Source organism: Seriola lalandi, unplaced genomic scaffold (genome assembly GCF_002814215.2).
Source record: "Seriola lalandi dorsalis isolate HSWRI2012SDOR001 ecotype SW California unplaced genomic scaffold, Sedor1 jcf7180002054981, whole genome shotgun sequence".
Classification (NCBI taxonomy): Eukaryota; Metazoa; Chordata; class Actinopteri; order Carangiformes; family Carangidae; genus Seriola; species Seriola lalandi.
In genome coordinates, this window is record NW_019525661.1 from 2,082,078 (window position 1) to 2,105,856 (window position 23,779).

General features: G+C 39.0%; 2 protein-coding genes across 2 annotated transcripts in view; both read left to right on the forward strand.

The window, feature by feature from the left end:
- cryz (crystallin, zeta (quinone reductase)) overlaps window positions 1–13,798 on the forward strand; it is a 24,988-nt gene extending 11,190 nt beyond the window's left edge. Inside the window, exons 2-8 of the mRNA XM_023398231.2 lie at window positions 2,519–2,671; window positions 3,460–3,623; window positions 4,946–4,997; window positions 5,223–5,372; window positions 5,774–5,875; window positions 10,855–10,950; window positions 12,324–13,798. Coding sequence (XP_023253999.1) covers window positions 2,519–2,671; window positions 3,460–3,623; window positions 4,946–4,997; window positions 5,223–5,372; window positions 5,774–5,875; window positions 10,855–10,950; window positions 12,324–12,485 — 879 coding nt within the window. The 3' untranslated portion in view covers window positions 12,486–13,798. The remainder of the gene's footprint in view (window positions 1–2,518; window positions 2,672–3,459; window positions 3,624–4,945; window positions 4,998–5,222; window positions 5,373–5,773; window positions 5,876–10,854; window positions 10,951–12,323) is intronic.
- Window positions 13,799–17,572: 3,774 nt separating this feature from the next.
- On the forward strand, window positions 17,573–21,587 carry lrrc53 (leucine rich repeat containing 53). Its single transcript, XM_087171811.1, has 2 exons — window positions 17,573–17,685; window positions 18,872–21,587. Exons 1-2 carry the CDS (start codon window positions 17,631–17,633, stop codon window positions 21,265–21,267), a joined length of 2,451 nt encoding a protein of 816 aa, XP_087027937.1. The 5' UTR covers window positions 17,573–17,630; the 3' UTR covers window positions 21,268–21,587.
- Window positions 21,588–23,779: the final 2,192 nt, after the last annotated feature.

Sequence of the window (23,779 nt, forward strand, 5' to 3'; positions counted from 1 at the left end):
CAAATCTAGCTGTAGAGACCTGACATGTTCTATAAAGGGTTGCCATATCTTATAGAATTTAGAAACAGAAAGGCGGAGTGAGTATTTAATTTTCTCAAGTCTCATGAAGTGGAGGGCATCCTTAATCCATTTAGAGTGTGAGGGGGGGCTAGAACTTTTCCAGTGGAAAAGGATGACACGTCTCGCTAGTAGTGTGAGGAAAGCAACGTGTTGAGCAAAGTAAGATGGTAACTGGATATCACTGGGTAGAACACCGAACAGGGCGGTCAGTGGGCAGGGTTGGATAGAGGTAGAGGTGATGGCTGAAAGTGAGTGAAAAATACTTGTCCAAAATGCTCCCAGTGCAGGACAAGACCAGAACATGTGGCTAAGATTGGCTGGATTCTGATGACATTTGTCACAATTAGGGTCAGTACCAGGGTAAATACGGGACAGCTTACTCTTAGACCAGTGGGCTCGATGGAGTACTTTGCACTGTATGACTCCATGCCTCGCGCAGATAGAGGAGGAGTGGACCCAGGTCAAAGCCTGCTTCCAAGCTTCAGGACCAATCTCAATACCAAGTTCTGCAGACCATGTGTTACGTAGAGAGTCCGAAGATGAGAATTGATATGAGAGAAGAGTGTTGTATAACAGTGAAATGGCACCCTTGCGACAAGGGTTAATTTCAAGGATGTTTTCAATGAGGGTAGGTGGAGGGAGGGCAGGAAAGGCAGGGAAATAGTTACGAACAAAATCTCTGATTTGTAAATATCTGAAAAACTGGTTGGCTGGCAAGTTGAACTTATGAGCTAACTGGCTAAAAGAGGCGAAAGTACCATTAATATAAAGGTGTTCTATAAGGAAGATCCCATGGTCATTCCAGACAGAGAAGGCCCTGTCGAGGACAGATGGACGAAATAGAGGGTTAGAATGTACTGGGCTCTTGATAGGGGTAGTAAAGAGCCCAAGTTGTCTTCTAAACTGGACCCAGATCTTAAGACAGTTTTTAACTATAAAGCTATTGGAGTATGTAACAGGCGATGAAGACAGTGGGAGGCACAGGAGAGACATCAGTGAACCAGAGACACAAGCGGCTTCCTCAATCTGCAGCCAGAGTGGGGGGTGGTTACTGATAGAGCACCAATGCAGCATTGTCCTGATGTTAGCTGACCAATAATAGACTATAAAGTTAGGTAGAGCTAAGCCACCTAAATTCTTGGGCTTCTGTAAAGTGTCTTTTCTAATTCTGGGAGTGCTTTTGTTCCAAATAAAGTGTGTTATAGAGTTATCAATTGAGCGAAAGAAGGTTTTGGGCAGGAAAATGGGTATACATTGAAAGAGATATAAAAACTTGGGTAACACATTCATTTTAATGCAATTTATCCGACCGTGGTGGCCAATCCTTGTGTGAAAATGATATCTCATGCTCCCTGAACCACTCTTTCACAATTTGAGCCCGATGAATCCTGGCATTGCCATCTTGGAATATGCCCGAGCCATCAGGGAAGAAAAAATCCATTGATGGAATAACCTGGTCATTCAGTATATTCAGTATATTCAGGTAGTCAGCTGAGCACATACTGTTTGAGCCTAGACCTGACCAACTGCAGCAACCCCAGATCATAGCACTGCTCCCACAGGCTTGTACAGTAGGCACTAGGCATGATGGGGGCATCACTTCATCTGCCTCTCTTACCCTGATGCGCGAATCACTCTGGAACAGGGTAAATTTGGACTCATCTGACCACATGACCTTCTTCCATTGCTCCATAGTCCAATCTTTATGCTCCCTAGCAAATTGAAGCCTTTTTTTCCAGTTAGCCTCACTGATTAGTGGTTTTCTTAAGGCTACACAGCTGTTCAGTCCCAATCCCTTGAGTTCCCTTCACATTGTGCGTGTGGAAATGCTCTTACTTTCACTATTAAACATAGCCCTGAGTTCTACTGTTGTTTTTCTTCGATTTGATTTCACCAAACGTTTAAATGATCGCCGATCACGATCATTTAGGATTTTTTTCCAGCCACATTTCTTCCTCGAAGACGATGGGTCCCCACTATCCTTCCAGTTTTTAATAATGCGTTGGACAGTTCTTAACCCAATTTTAGTGGTTTCTGAAATCTTCTTAGATGTTTTCTCTGCTTGATGCATGCCAATGATTTGACCCTTCTCAAACAGACTAACATCTTTTCCACGATCACATGATGTGTCTTTCGACATGGTTTTTAAGAAATGAGAAGCAACTCATTGCACCAGTTGGGGTTAAATAACTTGTTGCCAGCTGAAAGATAATCGCCCATCCAGTAATTATCCAATAGGAAGCTCGTACCTATTTGCTTAGTTAAATCCAGGTGGCGACTTTTTTTTTGGCCAGGCAGTTTATATTTTGTCTGTTCTGCTAGACCTATTTGTAAATATCACATCACAATATCATCAAGTATTTTTACATATGTATTTATCTGTCCAAAATTGATCACTTGTTAGTTTTTAACTGTCTTGTCTGACTTGTTGCTCTTCCATGATGTGTCTCCACTCTAGGTTTTGATCCGTGTCCATGCCTGTGGAGTGAACCCAGTGGAAGCTTACATTCGTGCTGGGACGTATGCCCGTAAACCCACTCTGCCCTACACACCGGGCACTGATGTAGCTGGGGTGGTGGAAACTGTTGGAGAGGAAGTTGTTGCAGTAAAGGTCTGAGTAGAGCACCGTGAGCATGATGGAATTCATATTTAAAGAGAATTAAGATGGCCTTTGAGTAAAAAACAAAAACGATCTCCGTCAAGACAAGTGTTTTAGCTCCACATCAGAAATAATCTCAGTCCATACTAACACGCCTGGAAATGACCATTAATGTACACTGGGCATGTATGTGCCAGTGTATACAGGAAGCAGATTGTCTACTCTGCAGTTGGTTAGTTACAGAAAATGCTATGAACTAGGAACAGCAAAGGCAGCTGTAGCATCATTAAAATGCAGAATTTAACTGCACAACAGCTTTGCTAGCAGCTGTAGACAACGAGGTCAAACTTGTAATTTGCTATCCATGTTGCGTTCACCACTGGTAGTCATGACTGTTTACAAACCAGAATCCCAGAGAGCAGCACCAGTTTGAGTCTGATTAACTAATGGTGTAACTCACTCACTCGCTCACTCACAGGGATGTAGTGCTAGACCCTGGTCCAGCCAAAAATAGGATATAAGATAAACTTTTAGTTTTAGAAGTTATAGTTTTGATCAACTATCATTAACAGGCTTGTCAGTACATTTACAACTGGATGTCATCGAGTTGCACTTGCAACCTTTTAAATTCCAAGTACAGACTGTAGATCATACATGGTGACAGAGAGGTGCCTGAGACAACAGTGTGTTTTGGTAGCAGTCACCTTGTTTAATTAACAGCTGACAGACTGCTGTTATTATTATTATTACAGCAAATTTATTCCATCTATGCATTTAATTTGTATGTGTGTGTTTGCCAGGCAGGAGATCGAGTTTTCACCACAGCAACAGAGTCTGGAGGTTATGCAGAGTTCACTGTAGCAGCTGAAGACTGTGTCCACAAACTGCCTGAGGCTTTAGATTTCACACAGGGAGCAGCCATCGGGATCCCTTACTTCACTGCCTACAGAGCTCTGGTTCACAAGTAAGACCCTGTCACTGGAACAGGCTTGTTAACTTAATTGAACTCTGTAACTGCAAAAGTTCAAGAACCACCATCCTGGTGGTTAAAATTAATTAACAGGAGAATATAAGGTGTCACAGTCCCAGAGTTTGTGTAACCTCACTGTTGAAAATAGGAAAAAAATGTGCCAGAAAAAAATGTATCTATATTTTATAAATTTTCTCTACACATCTACAAATTTTGTCAAATGAAAAATATAAATGTTGAAAATTGAATTAAATTTTCTATTTTTTTTGTTATATTACTTTTTATATTCTCTTAATCAGCAATCCCACCAATCCCACTCTATGTTGTTGTCAGGTCAAAAATGTTTCTCTTAATCGGCAATCCCACCAATCCCACTCTATGTTGTTGTCAGTTTCTCTTTATTAATAACAATAGTGTGAATGCTGTATCTGTCATGGTTTGCTATGGCGGACATTTCATGTTTGACATTATGTTTGGATTTTTGTCACTTCCTGTTTTATTTTGTAGTTGGTTTCCTTGTGTGTCTGAATGTTTTTACTTCCTGTCTTTGTCCTGTTTTCCTGCTTGTTCATCGTCCGCCCCGCCCTAATGTGTTTCATTTGTGTTCAATCACCCTTGCCTCCCTTTTGTCTGTTTAGTATCTGTGCTTCCCTTTGTCTGTTTGTCTGTAATTGTCCTCAGTGTTATCTGTTGTTGTCTCCTGTTGTAATTCCTTGTGTACCCTCATGCTTTGGTTTCCTGTTAAGTTGGTTTATCAGTGTTTCGTAAGTAGTCACTTTTTGTTATTAAAACATTTTGCACTATTATGTTTGTGTTGGTTGCATTTGAGTCCAGCCATACCCCCAAACGTGACAGTGGCACTCACACTATTGTTATTCAAATCTTTATATTCTATTATTCTTACTTCTGCCTTTCCACGGTCTCTAACTACTCCTTCATACTTTTTCATACAGAAACCATTCAACTTTCAAAACGTTCAGCTTGCTCTATAAACAATTTAACAAACTAAAAAATGAATTTTTTAAAGGTGCAAAAATTAATTTATATTTAAAATTCATTTTTTCGCTTAGTCATTATTGTGTGTAGATTGATGAGGGAAAAAATTATATCAACGATTTTACATACACACAAACTGAAGAAGTGAAGGGGTCTGAAGACTTTCTGAATGCACTGTATACTCTGTGACTGAGTGGGAGAGTTGGAAATTATTTAAAGACAGACATTGATCTGTACATGGTATTTTTATACAGTGTTCAATGACATGACAAAAATGTGTTTTATGTTTGACTAAAATGTGTTTGTTAAATTGTTTATAGAGCCCAGTCCAAGGCTGGAGAGACTGTACTCATCCATGGAGCCAGTGGAGGGGTGAGAGTTTTTTTTTTTTTTTTTTTTTTTTTTTTTTTTGATTATCTAAAAAAGGGACAAAAAGCAACCCCCCTTAACATAAGTCATTAATTTTAAGTTCAGATCATGTTTGAAAGTTAGAATATGGTTAGGTGAGTAGTAGTTATGGTTAAAGAAAGAGTCTCCAGAAAATGAATGTAAGTCAATGTAATTGTACTCTGAAATTTTGTGTGTGTGTGTTTGTAGGTGGGTGTGGCAGCATGCCAGTTGTCCCGTGCTCTGGGACTCAGGGTGTTTGGAACAGCAGGGACACCAGAGGGCATGAACCTGGTTCTCAACAATGGAGCTCACATGGCCTTTAATCACAGAGAAGAGGGCTACACTAATAAAATCATGGTATGTATACACATTTCTACACCCTGACAGAACACCAGAAGGAAAACCCCTTTAAACATTTAAACAATTACAATTGAAACAAATTGCCCCCGACGTAACATCGGTGTGTCAATGTGTTTGTGTGGTAAGTGCTGTACATGTAGAAATAAGCACTGTATGAATGTGTGTGTGAATGGAAGAATTGAGTGGTCAATAAGACTAGAAAAGCGTTATGTAATAAATATTCAGATAGTCACAGTGTGGGCTGGAAAACCCACACTGGTTTCTGGATTCTTACTGCAAAAATACAAATGTATTTTCAGATAAAAGGGCACATTATCTGTGCATATCTGAATAATCTATCCGTATTTGTTTTCACCACTAGTTGGTAGTCGTTACAGAAATGTGTTTTTTTGTTTCAGGAAGCCACAGACGGCAAAGGCATAGGTGTGATACTGGAGATGCTGTCAAATATCAACCTGAGTAAAGACCTCCAGATGCTGGCCTACGGAGGACGTGTTACGGTCAGTAGGTCTACAGTATGTAGTTCTGTGTACTGGAAAGCAGATTTCTATTATCAGCTGTCTACAGTGAACTACAGTGTGTTAATGGTTCACTTGCCTCTGCACCAGATTTTAAATGGAGCACACTTTCCTTCATCTTCAGACTCCAGAAACAATAAATATGCAATAGTAATGGATCACCAAACAACTGCACAAGTGCCTCCAGTTTATCATACTTGTTAGTCAGGGAGTTGACATTTCCCATGGGGATCAATGGTAAAAAAAAAAGTCATTGGACAAAAAATATACTAATATATACAAACATATTGAACAAAAAACTGCTACTACTGCCACTTGCAAAAAAAAAAAAATTATATATATATATATATATATATATATATATACAGTGGATATAAAAAGTCTACACACCCCGGTTCAAATGCCAGGTTTTCGTGATGTAAAAAAATGACAGCAAGACAAATAATTTCACAACTTTTTCCATCTTTAATGTGACCTATAACCTGTACAATGCAATTGAAAAACAAACTGAAACCTTTAAAGGGGAAAAATATAAAATAAAAAACTTAAAAGAACATGGTTGCATAAATATGCACACCCTTAAACTAATACTTTGTTGCAGCACCTTTGGCTTTTAATACAACACTCATTCTTTTTGGGTAGGAGCCTATCAGTGTGGTACATCTTGATGTGGCAATATTTGCCCACTCTTCTTTGCAAAACCGCTCCAAATCTGACAGATTGCGAGGGCATCTCCTGTGCACAGCCCTCTTCAGATCACCCCACAGATGTTCGATGGGATTCAGCTCTGGACTCTGGCTGGGCCATTCCAAAGCCTCAATCTTATTCCGGTGAAGCCATTCTTTGGTTGATTTAGATGTGTGCTTTGGGTCATTGTCGTGCTGAAAGATGAAGTTCCTCTTCATCTTCAGCTTTCTAACAGAAGGCCGAAGGTTTTGTGCCAACACTGACTGGTATTTGGAACTGTTCATAATTCCCTCCACCCTGACTAAGGCCCCAGTTCCAGCTGAAGAAAAACAGCCCCAAAGCGTGATGCTGCCACCACCATACTTCACTGTAGGTAGCTAACTAACATTTTCATCTGTATGAACTGAACTTTGAACTAGTTCTTTTTAAGTGTGAACTGGCACAACACTGGCAATATCGCTTATCACTACTCTCTCAGACTCAGTCCCATGCCTGTTCAGAGCCTCTTTTCCACAGAGTAAGAGGCGGCAGCCACATGGACTGTCTTATCTTTAATCTCTCATAGACTCACCCACTCGTTCAGTCTGACCCTGTCTACCCTGGAGCAGCTCATCACCCAGCTGAAACACTACTTGGTCTACCAGTAGTGTTTCAGTGATAACCAAATCCTCCACAAAACACAAGGTTATAAGCCAGCATGCAATACACACATTTAGCAGCAGTTGATCAAATTCACTCACTCTTTCCGCTCTATGATGATATATAGCAAATATATTACACTTAGACACACATTAAACACACTTGGATTCAACTCTGTTCACCAGTGACTGTAATCTATTCACAGTTTTAGTACTGTTAGTTTTTGTGCCTGTCAGTCTTAATTTCTCATTTATTTTTGACTAGGTTCTTTAGAGAAGAGACATTCTGATTTACCTCACCTGGGCAGAGACTTGCACTCAGACACAATCAGAATTTGAAGAAATTAAAAAAGGCTCTGCAGAAGCAGGAGTCCACAGGCTTCTGTCTCTCCTGGCTGGCTCGCCAATTTATGTTAAAGAAAAGAAGTCCAGGACTGGTCCAGGATTGGAGTCAAAAAAGAAGTCACTGGAGATGGTCAAAGTACAATGCAATAGTATTTATTCTTTCACAAGAATTAAAGCAACACTGAAAAAAATGATTTTTTGGTCTTGTAATTATAACCTTGATTATTTGTTTAAATTTTACAAGGAAATATTATTTCAGTGTTTTTACTTTAAAATGTCACCTTTTATTTAATGTGTTACTTGATGTTTGTTTGTAATTATGTATCCTCATTTTGATAAGTAAATATTATCCATCACTCCAAGTAATATTAACACTTGGAGTTTTATTAACAATTGTATTGACTGTACAACCTGACATAAGCAAGTAAAATTTACTTTGGTAATAGGAGGTCAGCTTGCAATATTGCATATGCTCAGCAGGTGAGGTCAGAGTACTTTTGACTTCTGAGGCAGCAGCAAGAACGGGGTTCCTGGACAACACACCTCGACTGGGAGATCGTTTGAGTGCTCATTTGATGAGACAATTGATGGACGTGGACCCTTGGGGTATGTATATGATTAATTAACTTTTTATTTTTATGTTGGCTCGTCAGTGTTTGAATATTTTAGCCTGCTAGCTAGCTAGCTAAGGGCTCCTCCGCTCTTCCCGCGTCCGCGGACCGCTTTGGACTTAAGTTATAACGTACTTTTTCTGAGGTCACCTGTTGGGTGAACTGACAACACAATGCCTGCTTTGTTCAGATACTTCTCTTAAAACTAGTAGGAGTTATTGAGCTTTTAACACTGCAGTGGTAGAGACTGTATCACTGTTATTGGTTTAAAATGTTTAAAAGATCGTTAAGGGTGTTAGCCGCGAAGCTAACGCTAATCGCAAACGGTGCTAGCCGCTATGCTAACCCAGGCATTGTCTAACATTGAGGCTAGCCAAGCTAAGTTGCTATCACTGCAGTAACATTAAATGCAGTTTGTTAGTGAAGCAGTGATGGCACAGTTGACTTAGGAGTCAGTGTGTTTTATAAGAGTATTTATAAGAGTATAAGTTGCATTTGGGTTTCTAAGTCAAAACCAAACAGTGATGCAAAAGGATTGTTTTCTCCAAGAGTCTTTGAGGATTCTGAAAATATCAAGTGTTTTTAACAACCTTCTGGGTTTTTGAACAATGCCAGTTTATCATCTCTGAGAAAATACAATTTTCTAAGTCAAAACAAAACAGTGATGCAAAAGGATTGTTTTCTCCAAGAGTCTTTGAGGATTCTGAAAATATCAAGTGTTTTTAACAACCTTCTGGGTTTTTGAAACAATGCCAGTTTATCATCTCTGAGAAAATACAATTGTTACCTCTGACCCAAATGTACACTAATACATGAAAGGCACAAGTACGGTTAACTTGAACTGAGAAAGATGTGAAAAGACATTTAATAACTTTAGTTAAGTCTTTATCTATGTAAAAGTAAATTGATTCAAATCAATACTTGTGTAAATCCTTTAACCAATGTCTTGTTCTGAACATCTTATTTCTGTTGCATTATTGTATAAGTATTAAATGGCCACTTTAATTAGCCAACCCTGTGAATCACCTCTTGTATATTCAGGAACTTTAAAGAAAATATCTATAGTATATTGACTTCTGAGCACTGATTCACATGTTTTTGACAGGATGTCAACAAAGAAACCATCAGAAATGACCATGCTCATCACGTCTTGAAGATCGTTGTCATCCATGTAAATACTGCACAGGAAGACCACAGCCCTGACCATGTGTCGATCATCATCGAGGGAAAAGAGGTTCTTGATGATTGTAAAAGTGTGGCAAAGGCTTGCCTGCTGCTGATGGGCTTTATCCATGCAATGAACCTGAGTTACCCACCAAAGTTGAAATACACATTCGAAGTGTTTCAGAAGCTCTTTCTTGAGCTTGACATCCTGAAGATGTCTCCCAAAGTCCGGGCTTTGCACAACAAACTCATATCATGAGATGACTGTTTTCATGCACGTTTCTGAAACAACTGCATTGTTTAATTTGTGGTTCAGAGGAAATACTTGGTGGCTAGTAAGAAAAACTAGTTAAAGAAATATCCTGTTCTAAATGTTGAGCCTGAGCCCAGTTTGTGTATTCTGTTATGCTAACTGGCATATGGAATTGTATTGCAGGTAGAACACATTGTGAATGGTTACATACAATTGTTGGAGTTACCTTTTAAAGAGAGTAACATATTTCTGACTGCACTTTCATGTTTCTTGCCGTTTTTGCACTTTATGGTACTTGCAGTTGTTTCACCTTAAAGTGATACCTTTAGGCATTTCATTGGACATTTTCTTTGTAAATGTTCTTGTCAAGGCTCTCTGACATACAACGCATCAGAGGTCAAATGTCCCATTTAAAAATGTGTCAGAGCAAACAATAAACAGCCACACAGATGGCTTTTAGTGAAAGTTGTTCTTAAATTCTAACTGGCAACACTGTTTTGGAATGTATCTGGTAATGCCAGAGTCAGTATGTTGGAATACTGTAAGCAGTGACCTCTTTCACCTGTGTTGGAAAATAAAGGTACTGTTAAAAAGGTTATTTCATGTTATGTGTTTCTTATTAGAATTTCCAGAGTAAAAATTACAGAGAATTTCTGTGTGGAAATTGTTACAGAGTCACAAATTTGCTATTAAACTTTACAAGTGTTTCTTGGTTAAACTTAATACTTATTGGTATGTAGACTTTACTTGAGAATATCCTGAGTTAAATGTACTAGGAATTTGTGTGTGGAAATTGTTACCGAGGTTTTTTTAAATAAATCACACTCCACATTTTTTTCAGTGAAGGTCAGACCCTGGTCCGAACTGAAGACAGAAGCCTGTGCATCTTAAATAGTCTTCTTTGGTAGACTCTCAACCTATTTTTTTTAAAAAAGAACCTAGCATCACCTTGGAAATAAGGTGTCTAGTCTGCCCTGGATTTCCCCAAACCGGGCTACCAGGTTATCTCATGATAACTGTCATGAGATACATAGATTTACATGTCGGCTTCTATTTATTTAAAGTTTCTATTTATTTAGCACTCTAATTACCTGATGTTTAGTCGTAGCATCACCGTCGTATCACAGCTGGGTAACTATCTCAGTATAACTCTATTACCTTGTTGGTTTATAAGTCTGTACAGTAGTTGTGTCCCAGTGTAGCTCATTTCTCCACATGTCTGCACACTATCTCTCTCATCTCTGCTTTCCTCTTCCACTTTAGATTGTTGGCTCCAGGGGCCCCATAGAGATCAATCCCAGAGACATCATGGCTAAAGAGAGCAGCATCATGGGAGTGGCTCTTTTCTTTGCCACACCGGTACAAAGCAGTGACATCACACAAGCCATGTTTTAAACACACTTAATAGTTGTATCTGGTTGGGATTTGTATGGATTTGGGATTTAAAGCCTACACACACTTTGGATGAGGTTACATGAGACAGATTCATGCAACATAGCTGTATGTGACTGAGATTAATGAAAGTTGTTCTACGTATAAGCCAATACACTTAAGTGAAATGCTGTATACGAATTGGGACTGGCAGAAAGACAGTCAGAGAGTGCAATCCTCTTCCAAGGCCATTGTCTAATAGAGATGAAACGGTATAAAAATGTAATATCGCGATTATAGTGACCAAAACGATCATGGTTACCAGTATTATCACGTTGTTGTTTAAATGTGCCGGTAAAGCACAAACTGAAATAATTTCACCAAATGAATATTTGCATTTAATATGTCAACACATCTATGTCACAGATGAGGACAAAGGACCATTAGCAGTACTGGGTTTGCCTGCTGCATGCCCACTGTAAACAAGGGAATAGAAAAAGTATTATTATCATCATTATTATTCTATTAATGTTTTATTATATTATTATATAATTATTATTATTGTTACTATTTTCTGTGCTGTGAAGTCTTTCAGCACAGACACTTTAGACTGACCTGTTACCTGTCCAGCGTCAGGCTACACTGCACTCAAGGATGAAATAGTGATCAGCCCAGAAATAAGTTTCAGAAACACACAATCACCGATAGAAGCATCTCACACCAAGGCTCCAACACTGACGGGAGCAACAATAGCGACGCAAAGGATCCATTTTATCCAGTTTACAGAGCAGCTAGTCTGTGTGTGTGCTCTGTAGTTGCAGTTGTGTGAGTCCTCTCCGAACTGAAAGGCAAAGTCATCTGGCAGTGTAAAAAGTCAGTTGTCTTTTTTTTATTAGGTTTACCTACGTTTAAAAAAACCTGCTTATACTCACTAATTTTGGTCCCAAAAAAAGGGTATTAGCAGGCTGAAAAATCTCTGGTGATTCACTGCAGAGTTAGGTGATAATTCTCTGTTCCACCATGTTTTGACCAACAGAAAATAAACCCACGCTGCTTTCTGTGCACAGTTATAGTGATAATTAAAATTTAAACCATAATAAAAACCGTCAGGCATTTATACTGTGATTTAGCGTGAAACCAGTAACCATTTCATCTCTAGTGTCAACCAATATGCACAAGACGTCACAGAAAAAAATGTAATGGCTTCTTCCCATAATCCTACTGAAAAATAAATGTGCTAGAGGTAATAATGGACACCAAACAATTTTTGACATGGAGACAAGAAAAACTGATCCTGATACAATACTCTAGTTAGTAAAAATAATTCTTATATATATCTTTTCTCCATCTTCCTTTGTCAGGAGGAGAAAAAGGAGTGTGCAGCATTGCTCTACGCAGGGATGGAAACTGGTTGGCTGCGTCCAGTCGTCGGTTCCCAGTATCCACTTGACAAGGCTGCCCAGGCCCATCATGACATTATTGAGTCCCCTGGGGCTGCTGGAAAGATAGTCTTGACCATGTGATGACACAACTGTATCACAAGTTGAAGCTCACCAAGTAGGGTTCAGACGGGGAGACTGTTAACAGGCTGCTACAACAAGCAAAATATTATTAATATGGTTGCATTTAAGTTTAAGTGTTGCTGAAAATGACCTTTTTACTAAAATACAAACAAGCTTACTGATGTTCAGTGTTGTTCCTCAAATTGAAAAAGGCAATGACAGTAATATTAACTTTATATGACAGGCACTATGACTATCTGTATTTCATCATTCATTTTAGTAAATCATGCTTACAAGGAATGATGTAAAAAGTTTCAGAGTCACTGTTGTATTGTATTCTCCACTTATTCAGCTTGATCTGATCACTTTGTTTTTACAGTACAACACTAGCTGGCCTGGTTACTTTGGCTACCTATGTAAGTTTTATGAAATTTGCCATGTTCATTGTAGTAAACCCTCAAGTCTCCCTGAGCCACTTAGCTCTGTGGGCTGTGATGACATATACTTATATCAATGTCTGTACCTTTATGTGGACAAACTGATTCCTTTCTTGGTAACTTTAGTGCTGTATTGCTGGAGTAGGATTTGCTCAGGTGCAGGACTAACAAATACTTAGCTTTATGTTTAGCTGTAATTTATGTTTTTAGAATAACAATGTGAAAGGGTCTGCTCATAGTGATGAACCTACAGATAATTATTACCTGACTCTGCAGTTGCAGCTCATTGTTTATCTCTGTCCCGCAACTTTACTGTTCTGTTTCAGTCTCTCACTGCTCTTATAGGAGCAGAAAATATTAAACCTGTAGTACACTACCTGCTCAGCTTGTTAACGCTAATGTGTTAGCAAATAACAATTGCTTATTTACTCATCCAGCAGACACAGTGTCCATCTGATGGACTACAAGTTCAGATTCACTCTGATTAAAGCTCTGTTTTGGTGTCCAACTACTTCAGAGAAAAATGTCTGGCTCTTCAGCTGATAAATGTTCCACACCAGCTAGTTGCTAACAGTCTGGCTGTTGTTTGGTGCTGTGAAAGTAGTCGCCTGGAAATGAGGTTAGTGAGGACAGAGTTTGTAGTTATCCAAAATAAATAAAAAAAATATGGAGCTAAAAGATGCTAAAATGCTCTGTAGAGAAAGGGGTAACGGAATAGTTGGTAACGAATATCTGTGGGTTCATTGTTACTACAAGCAATCCCCTCCACATCACTAATAGTCATTTGTCCATTGTTTATATAAAATTGTGGTTACTGCAGCTTTAAGTGAATGTTAAAGAAAAGGTAAAGGTACATTGTGTCCTCATTTGCTCATTACAATCATCTTGAGACCAAAATCCCAAAATGTGACCTGTCTTTTCTTTCTGTGCTTTTAAAGACACATCCAGCAGATAGGAACTCTGCATCTTCCTGCCAACTTCCTTGCCAAAAGTAAAACAAATGAAAACATTTTTTGAAGCTTAAAATTGTGAATGAAAATAAGACAAATTAATAAAAAAATATTTTTTATAGATAGTCCTATTAAATGGAAGGTGGAAAGTAAGATAATGGAAAGTGAGTCAGACCTGACATCTGTGCCTCTCAGGTGACAGCCAGCTCTACTGAGCATGCTCCAGACAAGGCCAGGTAACCTAAGCTAGACATACACAGTACCTGCTACACCACTATAGCAACCAGCAGCAGACAGTTCCACAGAGCTATAGTTCAGTCTTATGGATTAATATGCGAGTGGACTGTACCATCCCCTCAGCAGGAGTGGAACTTTGGTTTCTGGTGGATGGGTAAGCAGTTTGTAATGGGTTTTCAACTGATCTTGCTCTCTAATCATTATTTGTTTGGTTTAGGTGGAGGTGTATGGATGTTCAGAAACTGAAGTAAAACAACTGATATAAAGCAAATCAAGGAAATCAAAGACTTTCTCACAAGTTCAGTGTTTTCTCTGGTGTATGAGAAAAGATAGTATGAGAGGTTGACAGCTCATTAACTGGGTACCATGGAAAGCGCGCGCGCGCGCGTGTGTGTGTGTGTGTGTGCGTGCGTGCGTGCGTGCGTGCGTGTGTGTGCGTGTGCGTGCATGCACTACTTCCAATGCACATGACAGTGACAATAAATAAACGAGCTTGATTTAGAGTTTGTTAATCAGCTGTGCATATTTTTTCTCCTAGTGAAATAATTGAATTGTCTCATCATAGTCTTTTCGGATGGAGGGAGAGGATGTATACGTGACCCTTGGGATTAGTGAATCTGATTCAAAGCGTGAAGGAAAATTTGTACCAAAGACTAAAGATGAGGAAAAAAATCATTAAAATTTCAAATCACGTCTAAGAGAGAAACCTGACATAAATATGTCAGGTTTCTCTCTTAGACGTGATGGTGTTGTAAATACAACACCTTGTAGACCACACAGTAATGTGGTATGAAAACGCTTGAGTGAAAGCCATACTATTTAAAATGTTTGGGGTGAGTTTGTACTAGTCCTTAAACAGTAATTCATTTACTATCGCAAACTGACAAGGACACCAAGTCTGGATTACAGGCAAAGTGGGGAACTGCCCTGGACTGAGACTTTGCGTTCATATGATTACGTTTTTTGGTAGCCTAGAATGCAACCCCTAAAACATAATGAAAAACTAAATAGTTACTGCATTGAGCTAGGTCCTGCATTTTGATGCGTTTTAATACCTTTAATATTTCAGTTGACAGTGTGTTCAGTGAAGTAATGACTGTCATACAGCAGATTTGGGGTTGGTGTCTTGGGGTTAATCCAGCCCTGATGTAAACTAGTCATAGACCACACATTACCAACTGACTCTGTTGAGAGTCAGTTAGTCAGAGTCAGTACTAACTGAGAGTCAGTTAGCACTAACTGATCACACACAGCAGTAGTGTTTAACTTAAAGCTACATTCAGTCATTTTTTTACGAGTTTTATGATTTTATGTTGAGGTTTGATGAGAATATTTAGACTGTACCACAGTTTTTCACGATATTACACCAACATTGGAGTAACTCTCTGGTTGGTCATGATCACTTGGGTTATAACATGGGAACATTGGTTTTGTGGAGTAACTCATGTTTTTCATCAAAGAGGACAGCCCACCGAAGGAAAGTCCATTAGGAAAAGAGCTTCAGCAGAAACATGATAGGCCTCACTCAGCTACAATGTCTGGCTGTCATCCATCAGAGTTCCCTAGGGACAACCTGCACCTCCTCTGATGATGCCACACATAAAGTATCTCTCTGTCTCTCTTTCTGTCTCTCTCTCTGTTTCTCTCTCTGTCTCTGTCTCTTCTCTCTCTCTCTCTCTCTCTCTCTCTCTCTCTCTCTCTCACTCTCTCTATCTGAGAAAGACAATTTATTGTAGAGGCAAATGACTTAATACTATTTTTTGTAGCTGTGTGTGTGTGTTGGGGGTTCATGTCTATGACAACAATTTTGGACATAAATATCAATAAAAAATTTTTTTTTTAATGTATGATTATAAGGCACATTGTATGGCACATTTTAGGGTACCACATTAATAAGACTACCCTTATAAAGGATTTATAAATGGTTTATAACTAGGCTATTGATTCAGTTGTTAACACTTTATAAATCAGACATTATAACCAGGTTACAATATATTGATGCAGGTTCACTATATGGCAAGATCAAGTTAATGCTTAGTACTCATTAATCTTACTAATGTGTTTCTACCATTTAAGGAGCCTCATTGTAACTGATTAATAAATTATGATGCGTTTTACACTTTATAATAAGGCTCCTTTTATCAGTTATAAATGTTTGTAACTACCTGCAATGCTAGAGTCCTAAAGCAGATATCAACCAGAAAAAAGCATCTCAATTTTAATATCCACTGTGCAGAACAATCTGATACCATGAATTATAATATATATGAATTATAATTTATACAAATATGTGAAGAAGGAGCAGGTACAAACACTTGATGATGGATAAAACAAAGAAAGCTCAGTAGCTAATGAGATGTGGCTGAACAGTACATATACATGTGGGTTCACTATTTGGCAAGCAACAGATCACTGTTGCCGTTTTTATCTAATGTGTTATAACAACTTATAAATGCTTTATAAAGTGTTGACACGTTAATTAATAAACTAGTTATAAAATATTCATAAATCCTTTATAAGGGTAAACTTATGTAAAGTGGTACCCATTTTAGACACTAGGGCAATTCAAATTGCTTTACAGAGCAATAAAATATAAAACATAATAAATGATACAGATTTACAATGAAGAGAAAGAAAAGTAAAGAGGAAAAATTATGATTTACAATTTAAAATTCACCTTTAAAAATAGCAAAGGTGCAGACGAGGTGCTAAGATAAAAAATTTTGACTGATTTTAAATTGAGATCAAAAATAAGATAGTAGTCATTACAGGGTGGAGTAGGCAGTTAAAAAAAGGAACATTTTTAGCTTTGACTTAAAATTGGGCTTGTCTCACATCATCTGGTAGGTTATTTCAGGTTTGTGCTGCATGATAACAAAGTGCTGCTTCACCATGTTTTGCTCTACACCTTGGGACGGTCAGTAGGTCAGCCCCAGATGCCCGAAGGGTCCTAAAAGGTTCATATGTCACGAGCATATAGAATCTAGGTTACAACCCTATGGAAGAGACCTCACACACAACATGACCAGGGAGTATAATGCACTTTAGTGAAGTAATAAAGTTTTTCTTTTCTTAAGTATATAATTTTCATGCAGGTTTTTTTTAAGGAAATGTGAATCTATCAGCAGGTGTTTTGCTGATGTTGCTGCTGGCAGTCATCATGGCCCTGCATGTGTCCCCCCAACCCTGCTTTGTCTGTGGTTTGTTCTGAGGATGCTGTCATCTGCCACAGACTGGCTCACTTTATAGGTAACACACATACTGTACATGCACACCTCAGTAACAGATATGTTACCCAATCTAAATAAGAGTAGTTGTATTGACATTAATTTTCCCTCACATACACTGCATTAATATGACAAACTTTGCATTTTATGTCCCATGAGACCTTGTATGTTTATAGTATTACCTGTTTGACAAGATGCTCCAGACATGACTTGCTGCTAACATAGGCCTCCATCTCAATAGTCCAGCCAACCTGAGGCGACCTGTGTCCCATCCACTCAGAATACACAGTGAAGATAGAGACAAGAGACAGTGTGATGCCACTGCAATATGCTCAGGATCTGGCTATCACTGCAGTCATCTGCTTTATTGGTGAGAATGATACACAATGCAATGAGAGAAAAATGGTTTCTATTTTCAAGTTTTGCTATCATATCATTGAATAATCAGGAAAAGTTAAAGATAATTCTTATCCTTATCATAAAAACATTGTTGCCGTCATTAGTTCCAATTGACTGAAATACACAAAATACACAATTTTAACTCCACAACAGATCATAAGATAATACTGATATGATACATACGTACAAATACACTGCGCTCATTTATACCTCTAATGACTTACTGCTAAATTAGATAATTAGATGTTGTGTCTTTCATTTTTAATGATCATAACTGTATTTTTATTTGTGCATTCAAACTACTACTTATGTAATCATTACTAATTACCATACATTATAATTACAGTTTATTAATATAAAGAACTATACCAGAACAACTCAAGAACAACTATTTCTTCACAGTAGCCTATCTGTTTGTCTTGTTGTCCATATTTCGTTGTGCCCCTGCCTTCTCCAGCAGCAGGCAGTTGCTATACAACTGTGACATTGGTTTATATACTTCAAACACTGTCTACAAAAACTTTCTACATGGGGGAACAAGCATATTTTGTGCCATGTAAATTGTACCTTATTATGTTGTTTAACTGCTTAACTGTTGCTGGCTTGCTAGCAAGGATGCAAGGATGCTGGCTGGTAACATAGAAGGTTTACAAAAAAAGCAGTTAGGTGAGTTAAGCTAGCTAACTTCTGGGCCACTGTTTAGCAAGCCAGCTAGGTAACTTGTAAGAACTATGCCATATCACTATGTGGAGCCACCTTTAGTCTTGTAGGTCAGTTTATGTGGAATTAGATATGCTGGGACACAGTTACACAGATCCATCAGTTTGAATGATCCAGTCTCAAACTCAAGATTTAAATACTGCAAGACGGTTTGCTATTGTTCAATAGTGAAACTTTGTGTTCATCTAACTTGATATCCCTGCAGATTTACATTGCTCTTGTGAACAAATCTTCTAATTGCCACAATTCTTTAAATTATTTTTTAACTCTCAATTTGTTTTACTTAAATTAGTGCTTAAATAGAAATCTTTTGTATTGCCTGGACTAGATATGGTCTCAATCAATTTGTAATGTAAAATGCTAACATTGTGAAGATGAATGTGAAAAGACATAAAGACACCACTATTTAAAACACTTCCTGTCCTGCTGTGCTTCAGGTGGTGTTGGCTTGACCCTGCTGGTAGTCCTGATTTACTATCGAGTCTCTCACAGGAAGAAACTAAAAGAAAGTAAAATACAACTAGAGGAAGAGGAGAGAAGCATCCCAGTGATCAACAACTATATCAGCCACCTAGAGGTTAGTGAGAACAGGAGGGATGATTTTGTGCAGGCCAGTAGCAGTCAGCCATTGGAGAAGATAGCCATGATGTTTGACACAAGGCTAGAAAACCATGGTGGCCAGTTTTGGTCCAGAGCAGATGAGGACGCCGGCCATTTTAGGTGCTTGGACTGTAGCACCAAAGGACAGAGAGGGGTGGGGCTGAATCCAGTGAGATGGAACAACAGGATAAACAGAGAGATGGAGGCAGAGGAGGAAAGAGACAAGACGAGAATAAGGGTGATGACAGAGGAAGAGAGGAGAAAGCCTGAGACTCAGCGGGGATTCCTGAGCAGGGACAGGCTTCTTACTCCTGGCAACTCCAACTCTTCCCCTCATCCATGGAAAGAAACCTTCGAGACACCAGTGACCCTATCAGCCTATAAGACAGGAAGAGACATGGACAGCTACAGGACTGGTGTGGAAGGTAAGAGTAGCGGACATGAGACTTTCCACTGCGATAGCTGCCATAGGACTTACAGACCATCAGAGCAGACCATGAGATCAGGGAAGATTCACACCAGCATGAGAGACTCTGTTCTATTTGATAGCTTCCCTCCACAACACAGACTGATTGAGAAGGCTAGGAATGTTAACCACAACCAGTTTGACTTGATGAAGAACCCAGAGATAAGAAGAGAATCAAGAAATGTAAAATTTGATCTGGAGTATTTGAGAACCCTAGAGCAAGAAAATATTCATGGTGAGGACAAGAGAGAGGAGAAGGCGAGGACCTCCAGAGACGAGAAGAAAGGACAAAAAAAGAGACACAATGTTAAAATCCAATCCAATGGGCTACTGAAAGTTAAACTAAACTTGAGCCCTCTACAAAAGAGCAGAGTCCATCCTAAGAGGAAAAATGAGCAGGGCCACTCGGACAAAAGCAGCTACAAGAAAAGTAAAGAGAAAAAGCAGAATGGAAAAGAAAGAGAAGAGAAAAAAGTCTTTGGCAAGAAAACAAAAGTTAGCAGTGAGAAAATGAAGAAATCCACCAAGAGAACTGGCTCTTCTGATGAAGAGAAAGTAGAAGAGGACAGAGGAGGAGGAAACAGCAAAACAACCTTGAAGCAGAAAAACAAAACTTCAAAAAGTGAGCAAGGTTGCAAGGAAAATACAGCTTACCAGGATGAGAACACACACCCAGACATCACCCAGTCTGGTGATACCACCAGTATTGCTGATCAGTCAGCCTCTGCTATTGCCACTAGTCAAGGACAAAACTTGAAAGCTGGATTGGTTCTGGGAAATGCTCAGCTTTGCTCCCAGCAGCCCTTGTCTCTCCCTGCTGTTGAGAGGAATACCAACTTGTCTCTGCTGGGCTCAGCTGGCTCACCACTTATGGGCAGCAGCCTCTCTCTTCAAGGAGGGAGTATTCTATTCAATACCATAGCTCCAGGATCTGATGCACTGTTCCCCAATGAACCAGCTAATTCCATTGCTCATAGCATAGCAAGCAGTGGGCCCAACTTGACTTCCAGTGGAGCCCTAGAGAGCTTTAGCAGGCAAACAGGGGTAAGCTTCATGTCTCCTCTTACTTCTCGTTTGGCTAACACTGTACATGCTAACCACTTGCAAGCAAGTGCAATACAGACTGCTCCTCTTCATACCTCCCAAGCTGGTGGTTTTGCCCCGAATTTAGCAGAAAACTCAGCTATTTATCCCTCACTCATTCAGTCCCTCTCTCAGAGCCAGCTGCCTCCCGACAGCCCCGCTCTTGTACCTAGACTGAAGCATGATCCAGCCCAAGGACCAGGCCTTCGGACTGTGGAAGGACTACATCAGCTGCCCCCAGAACCTCAAGCTTTCCATACGAAGGAGAGCCTCCCTGTCCAGGCTCAGGCACCAAATACAGATGGTTTGTCTGGGGTAACCTCTCAGGCAGTGGGATCAGTGACCACATTGGAGAATTTGTCAAACAATAACAGTCAGACAGGGATTAGACGTGTACCTGATGGGTCAACAGTCAATATATTAACTGGGGGTGTGGTTCTAACTGAAGGACCAGTGGTGGGGGTGTCTGGAGATGGCATGCATACAGCAAATGTGTCCGTATCAGGTGTCTCTGAGCCTAGTACATCTACACAGAGTGGATCCTCCACAGGCGGTGCTGCACTACTGCAGCACGAGTACATGTCAGAGGAGGGAGGCTCCTCCCAGAGGAGGAAGCTAAAGTTAGTGCTTCCTGAGAAGACATCAAGCCGCCTGCCCACTTCACTGGAGAGGAAAATACGCTAGCAGCTCACACCATAGTCTAAGTTCTCTTTATGCAGATGGTCAAAATGACTTGTGTCACATCAGAAAGTATTCAGAGCCATTCACTTTTTGCACTTTTTATTGTTTTATAGATTTAATTCTGAAGAGATAAAATTGATATTTTTGCCCATCAATCTACTCTCAGTAACCCATAATGATAAAGTCACATGTTTGTAAAGCTTAATATCATAAAGTCAAACTGATTACTGTTCCTAAGACTGATGCCTTCATACTTGTATATTCTTAATGTGATTTTACAAACTGCAAAAATTTAAATTTTTTGTTCTTAACAGATGTTTGAAGTGGTTTTACTTTTTTATAATAATAAACACTGAGTAAAATTATTTTGTTATTTTTTGAGTTTCAAAGTTTTTATTCCTGCCATTAGTATCAGGTCAGGAATGAACCTGATACTCAGGTTGATACCTGATACTAATGTCCATTGAGTAGCTATGCTTTAGCCTTCAAACATACCACATGAGTGTCATGCAAAGATGGACTTTGCTCAGCTGCCATGGAAATGTAGTTGTTCTGATTTTTTCAGCAGTTAATGGACTCTTGTGTGGTTTACAAGTTGAGTGTCAAAGTTCATTCTTGAACTTGGAAACAACCTCAGCCTTTCTGAACTGTTATCCACATCCTGCAACGACTTCTTTTTTCTGAAAAAATTCTGAAAAAAAGAAAAATGGTGTGTAACTCCATCTCAGGCAAAATGGCGGTGTCACCTGTGCCTCCACATCAGACTACTCCAGCTAATTTGGCACATTTTCACCCCCTAAAGAAGAAACCTGCCACTATGAGGGGCCATCAGGGACATTATCCAGAATTACCATGCATATACACACATGAAACAATACTCTTTCACGTACTATACTGAAAACCTCACACACATACAAGTTAAAAGGTTTTACACACACTACTGAAACCCTCTCACACACACACAACTGAAAAATTATGCTCACATACAACTCAAAAGATCTCATATATACTTGTGAAACCTTTTACACATATTGCTGAAATCCTCTCACACAAACAACTGAAAAATATGCGCCCACATACAAAACTGAAAACAAGAAGTAGTGAAACCTTTTACATATACAACTGAAACACTCTCATACACACAACTGAAACGCTCACACACACAATTGAAAACTCATACACACACACACACACACATGTAATGCTTGAACACATACTAGAAAAATGCTCTCATATACACAGCTGAAATGCTCCTTTATAATATTGTGTTCAAGCAAGAGAATTTCAGTTGAAACGGAAGGCATTTCAGTTGAAATGGAAGGTGATTCGGTTGAAGCTTATGGTTTTTGTTTGTTCTGTTGGTGTTATTGTAAAAGGCATGCTTTTATTTTGAAATACAATGACAGTAGCGACCTGGTCTGTGTATTGTGCAGACAACGAATTTGTAATTTGAAATGTAAATATAGAAATAGGGAATGAAATAATGGAAAACCACCGTTTCCTGTTTTTTGTTTTGATAATAAAAAAACGGACCATATGTTTCATTAGTCTTGCAGTGAATGCGCTTCGCCGCAGCTTTTGCTGTTTTCTACCAGGTAATACACTTTATTAGTGCCACGGGTGCTCAGCTCCGAGGCACTCCTCTACAGCTAGAGTAGCTGAGAGGAGCCTCGAGGCACTCCTCTATTATTCCTTCGGGCTTATTATTATTCTTCCACCAAATTTCGGCGCGTAACTCGTCCCGCAGCTTTGAGAAAACCCCGGTAATATATACATCAAAACGTGCATCTTGATCCTGAAAAAGGTGCTATGACTTTTGGTGTTAAAATTCCAATTTTTCCCAAAGTTATTCCCAAAAAACTGGAAATAAATAATGTATTAGGAATGCATTGGAATTTTCTTTAGAAACCCACAAAATTTCACCTTTTTTCTACAAAATTTCACCTTTTTTCTGAGTCACCCAGCTCTCTCATACCTGCACGTAGATATGTGATTCAAACTATAAAACGGAGGAAAACTTCTGCTCTCTCCAAAACACAACAACTGTTTTTACACAACATGTAAACTTTTCAAACTATGAGCACTCAAAGGAGGAGTGCAAATCACTTTTTCTTCAAAGTTAGAGTGCGTGAAGCGGTAAAAAATAACCTTTATTTTTATTTTTAACTCGAGCTCATGGCCAAACTGTAAAAAGGAGACAAATAATTCTTTCTCAAAATGTAGACATAGTTGTCGGGATTCATAAAATGTAACTTTGACAGGCAGGGTCTGCACAAAATTTAAACAGGGGTGCCGAGTCCGGCAGCAATACCTGTCTCACTCTCATTGACACCTAATGTAATTGTCTTTTTTTTTTCAAAAGAATCTCACTCTGTCTTCGCACTGAGCTTACTCACTCATTTTAAGGAATATCTGAATAAAATAGAGACTGTAGAAACTTCTGGCTTCAGTGTCTGGCACGGTCTTTTCGGTTTATGAAAAGAAGTAACGGTTTTCTCATAATTTGCAGTTGTTT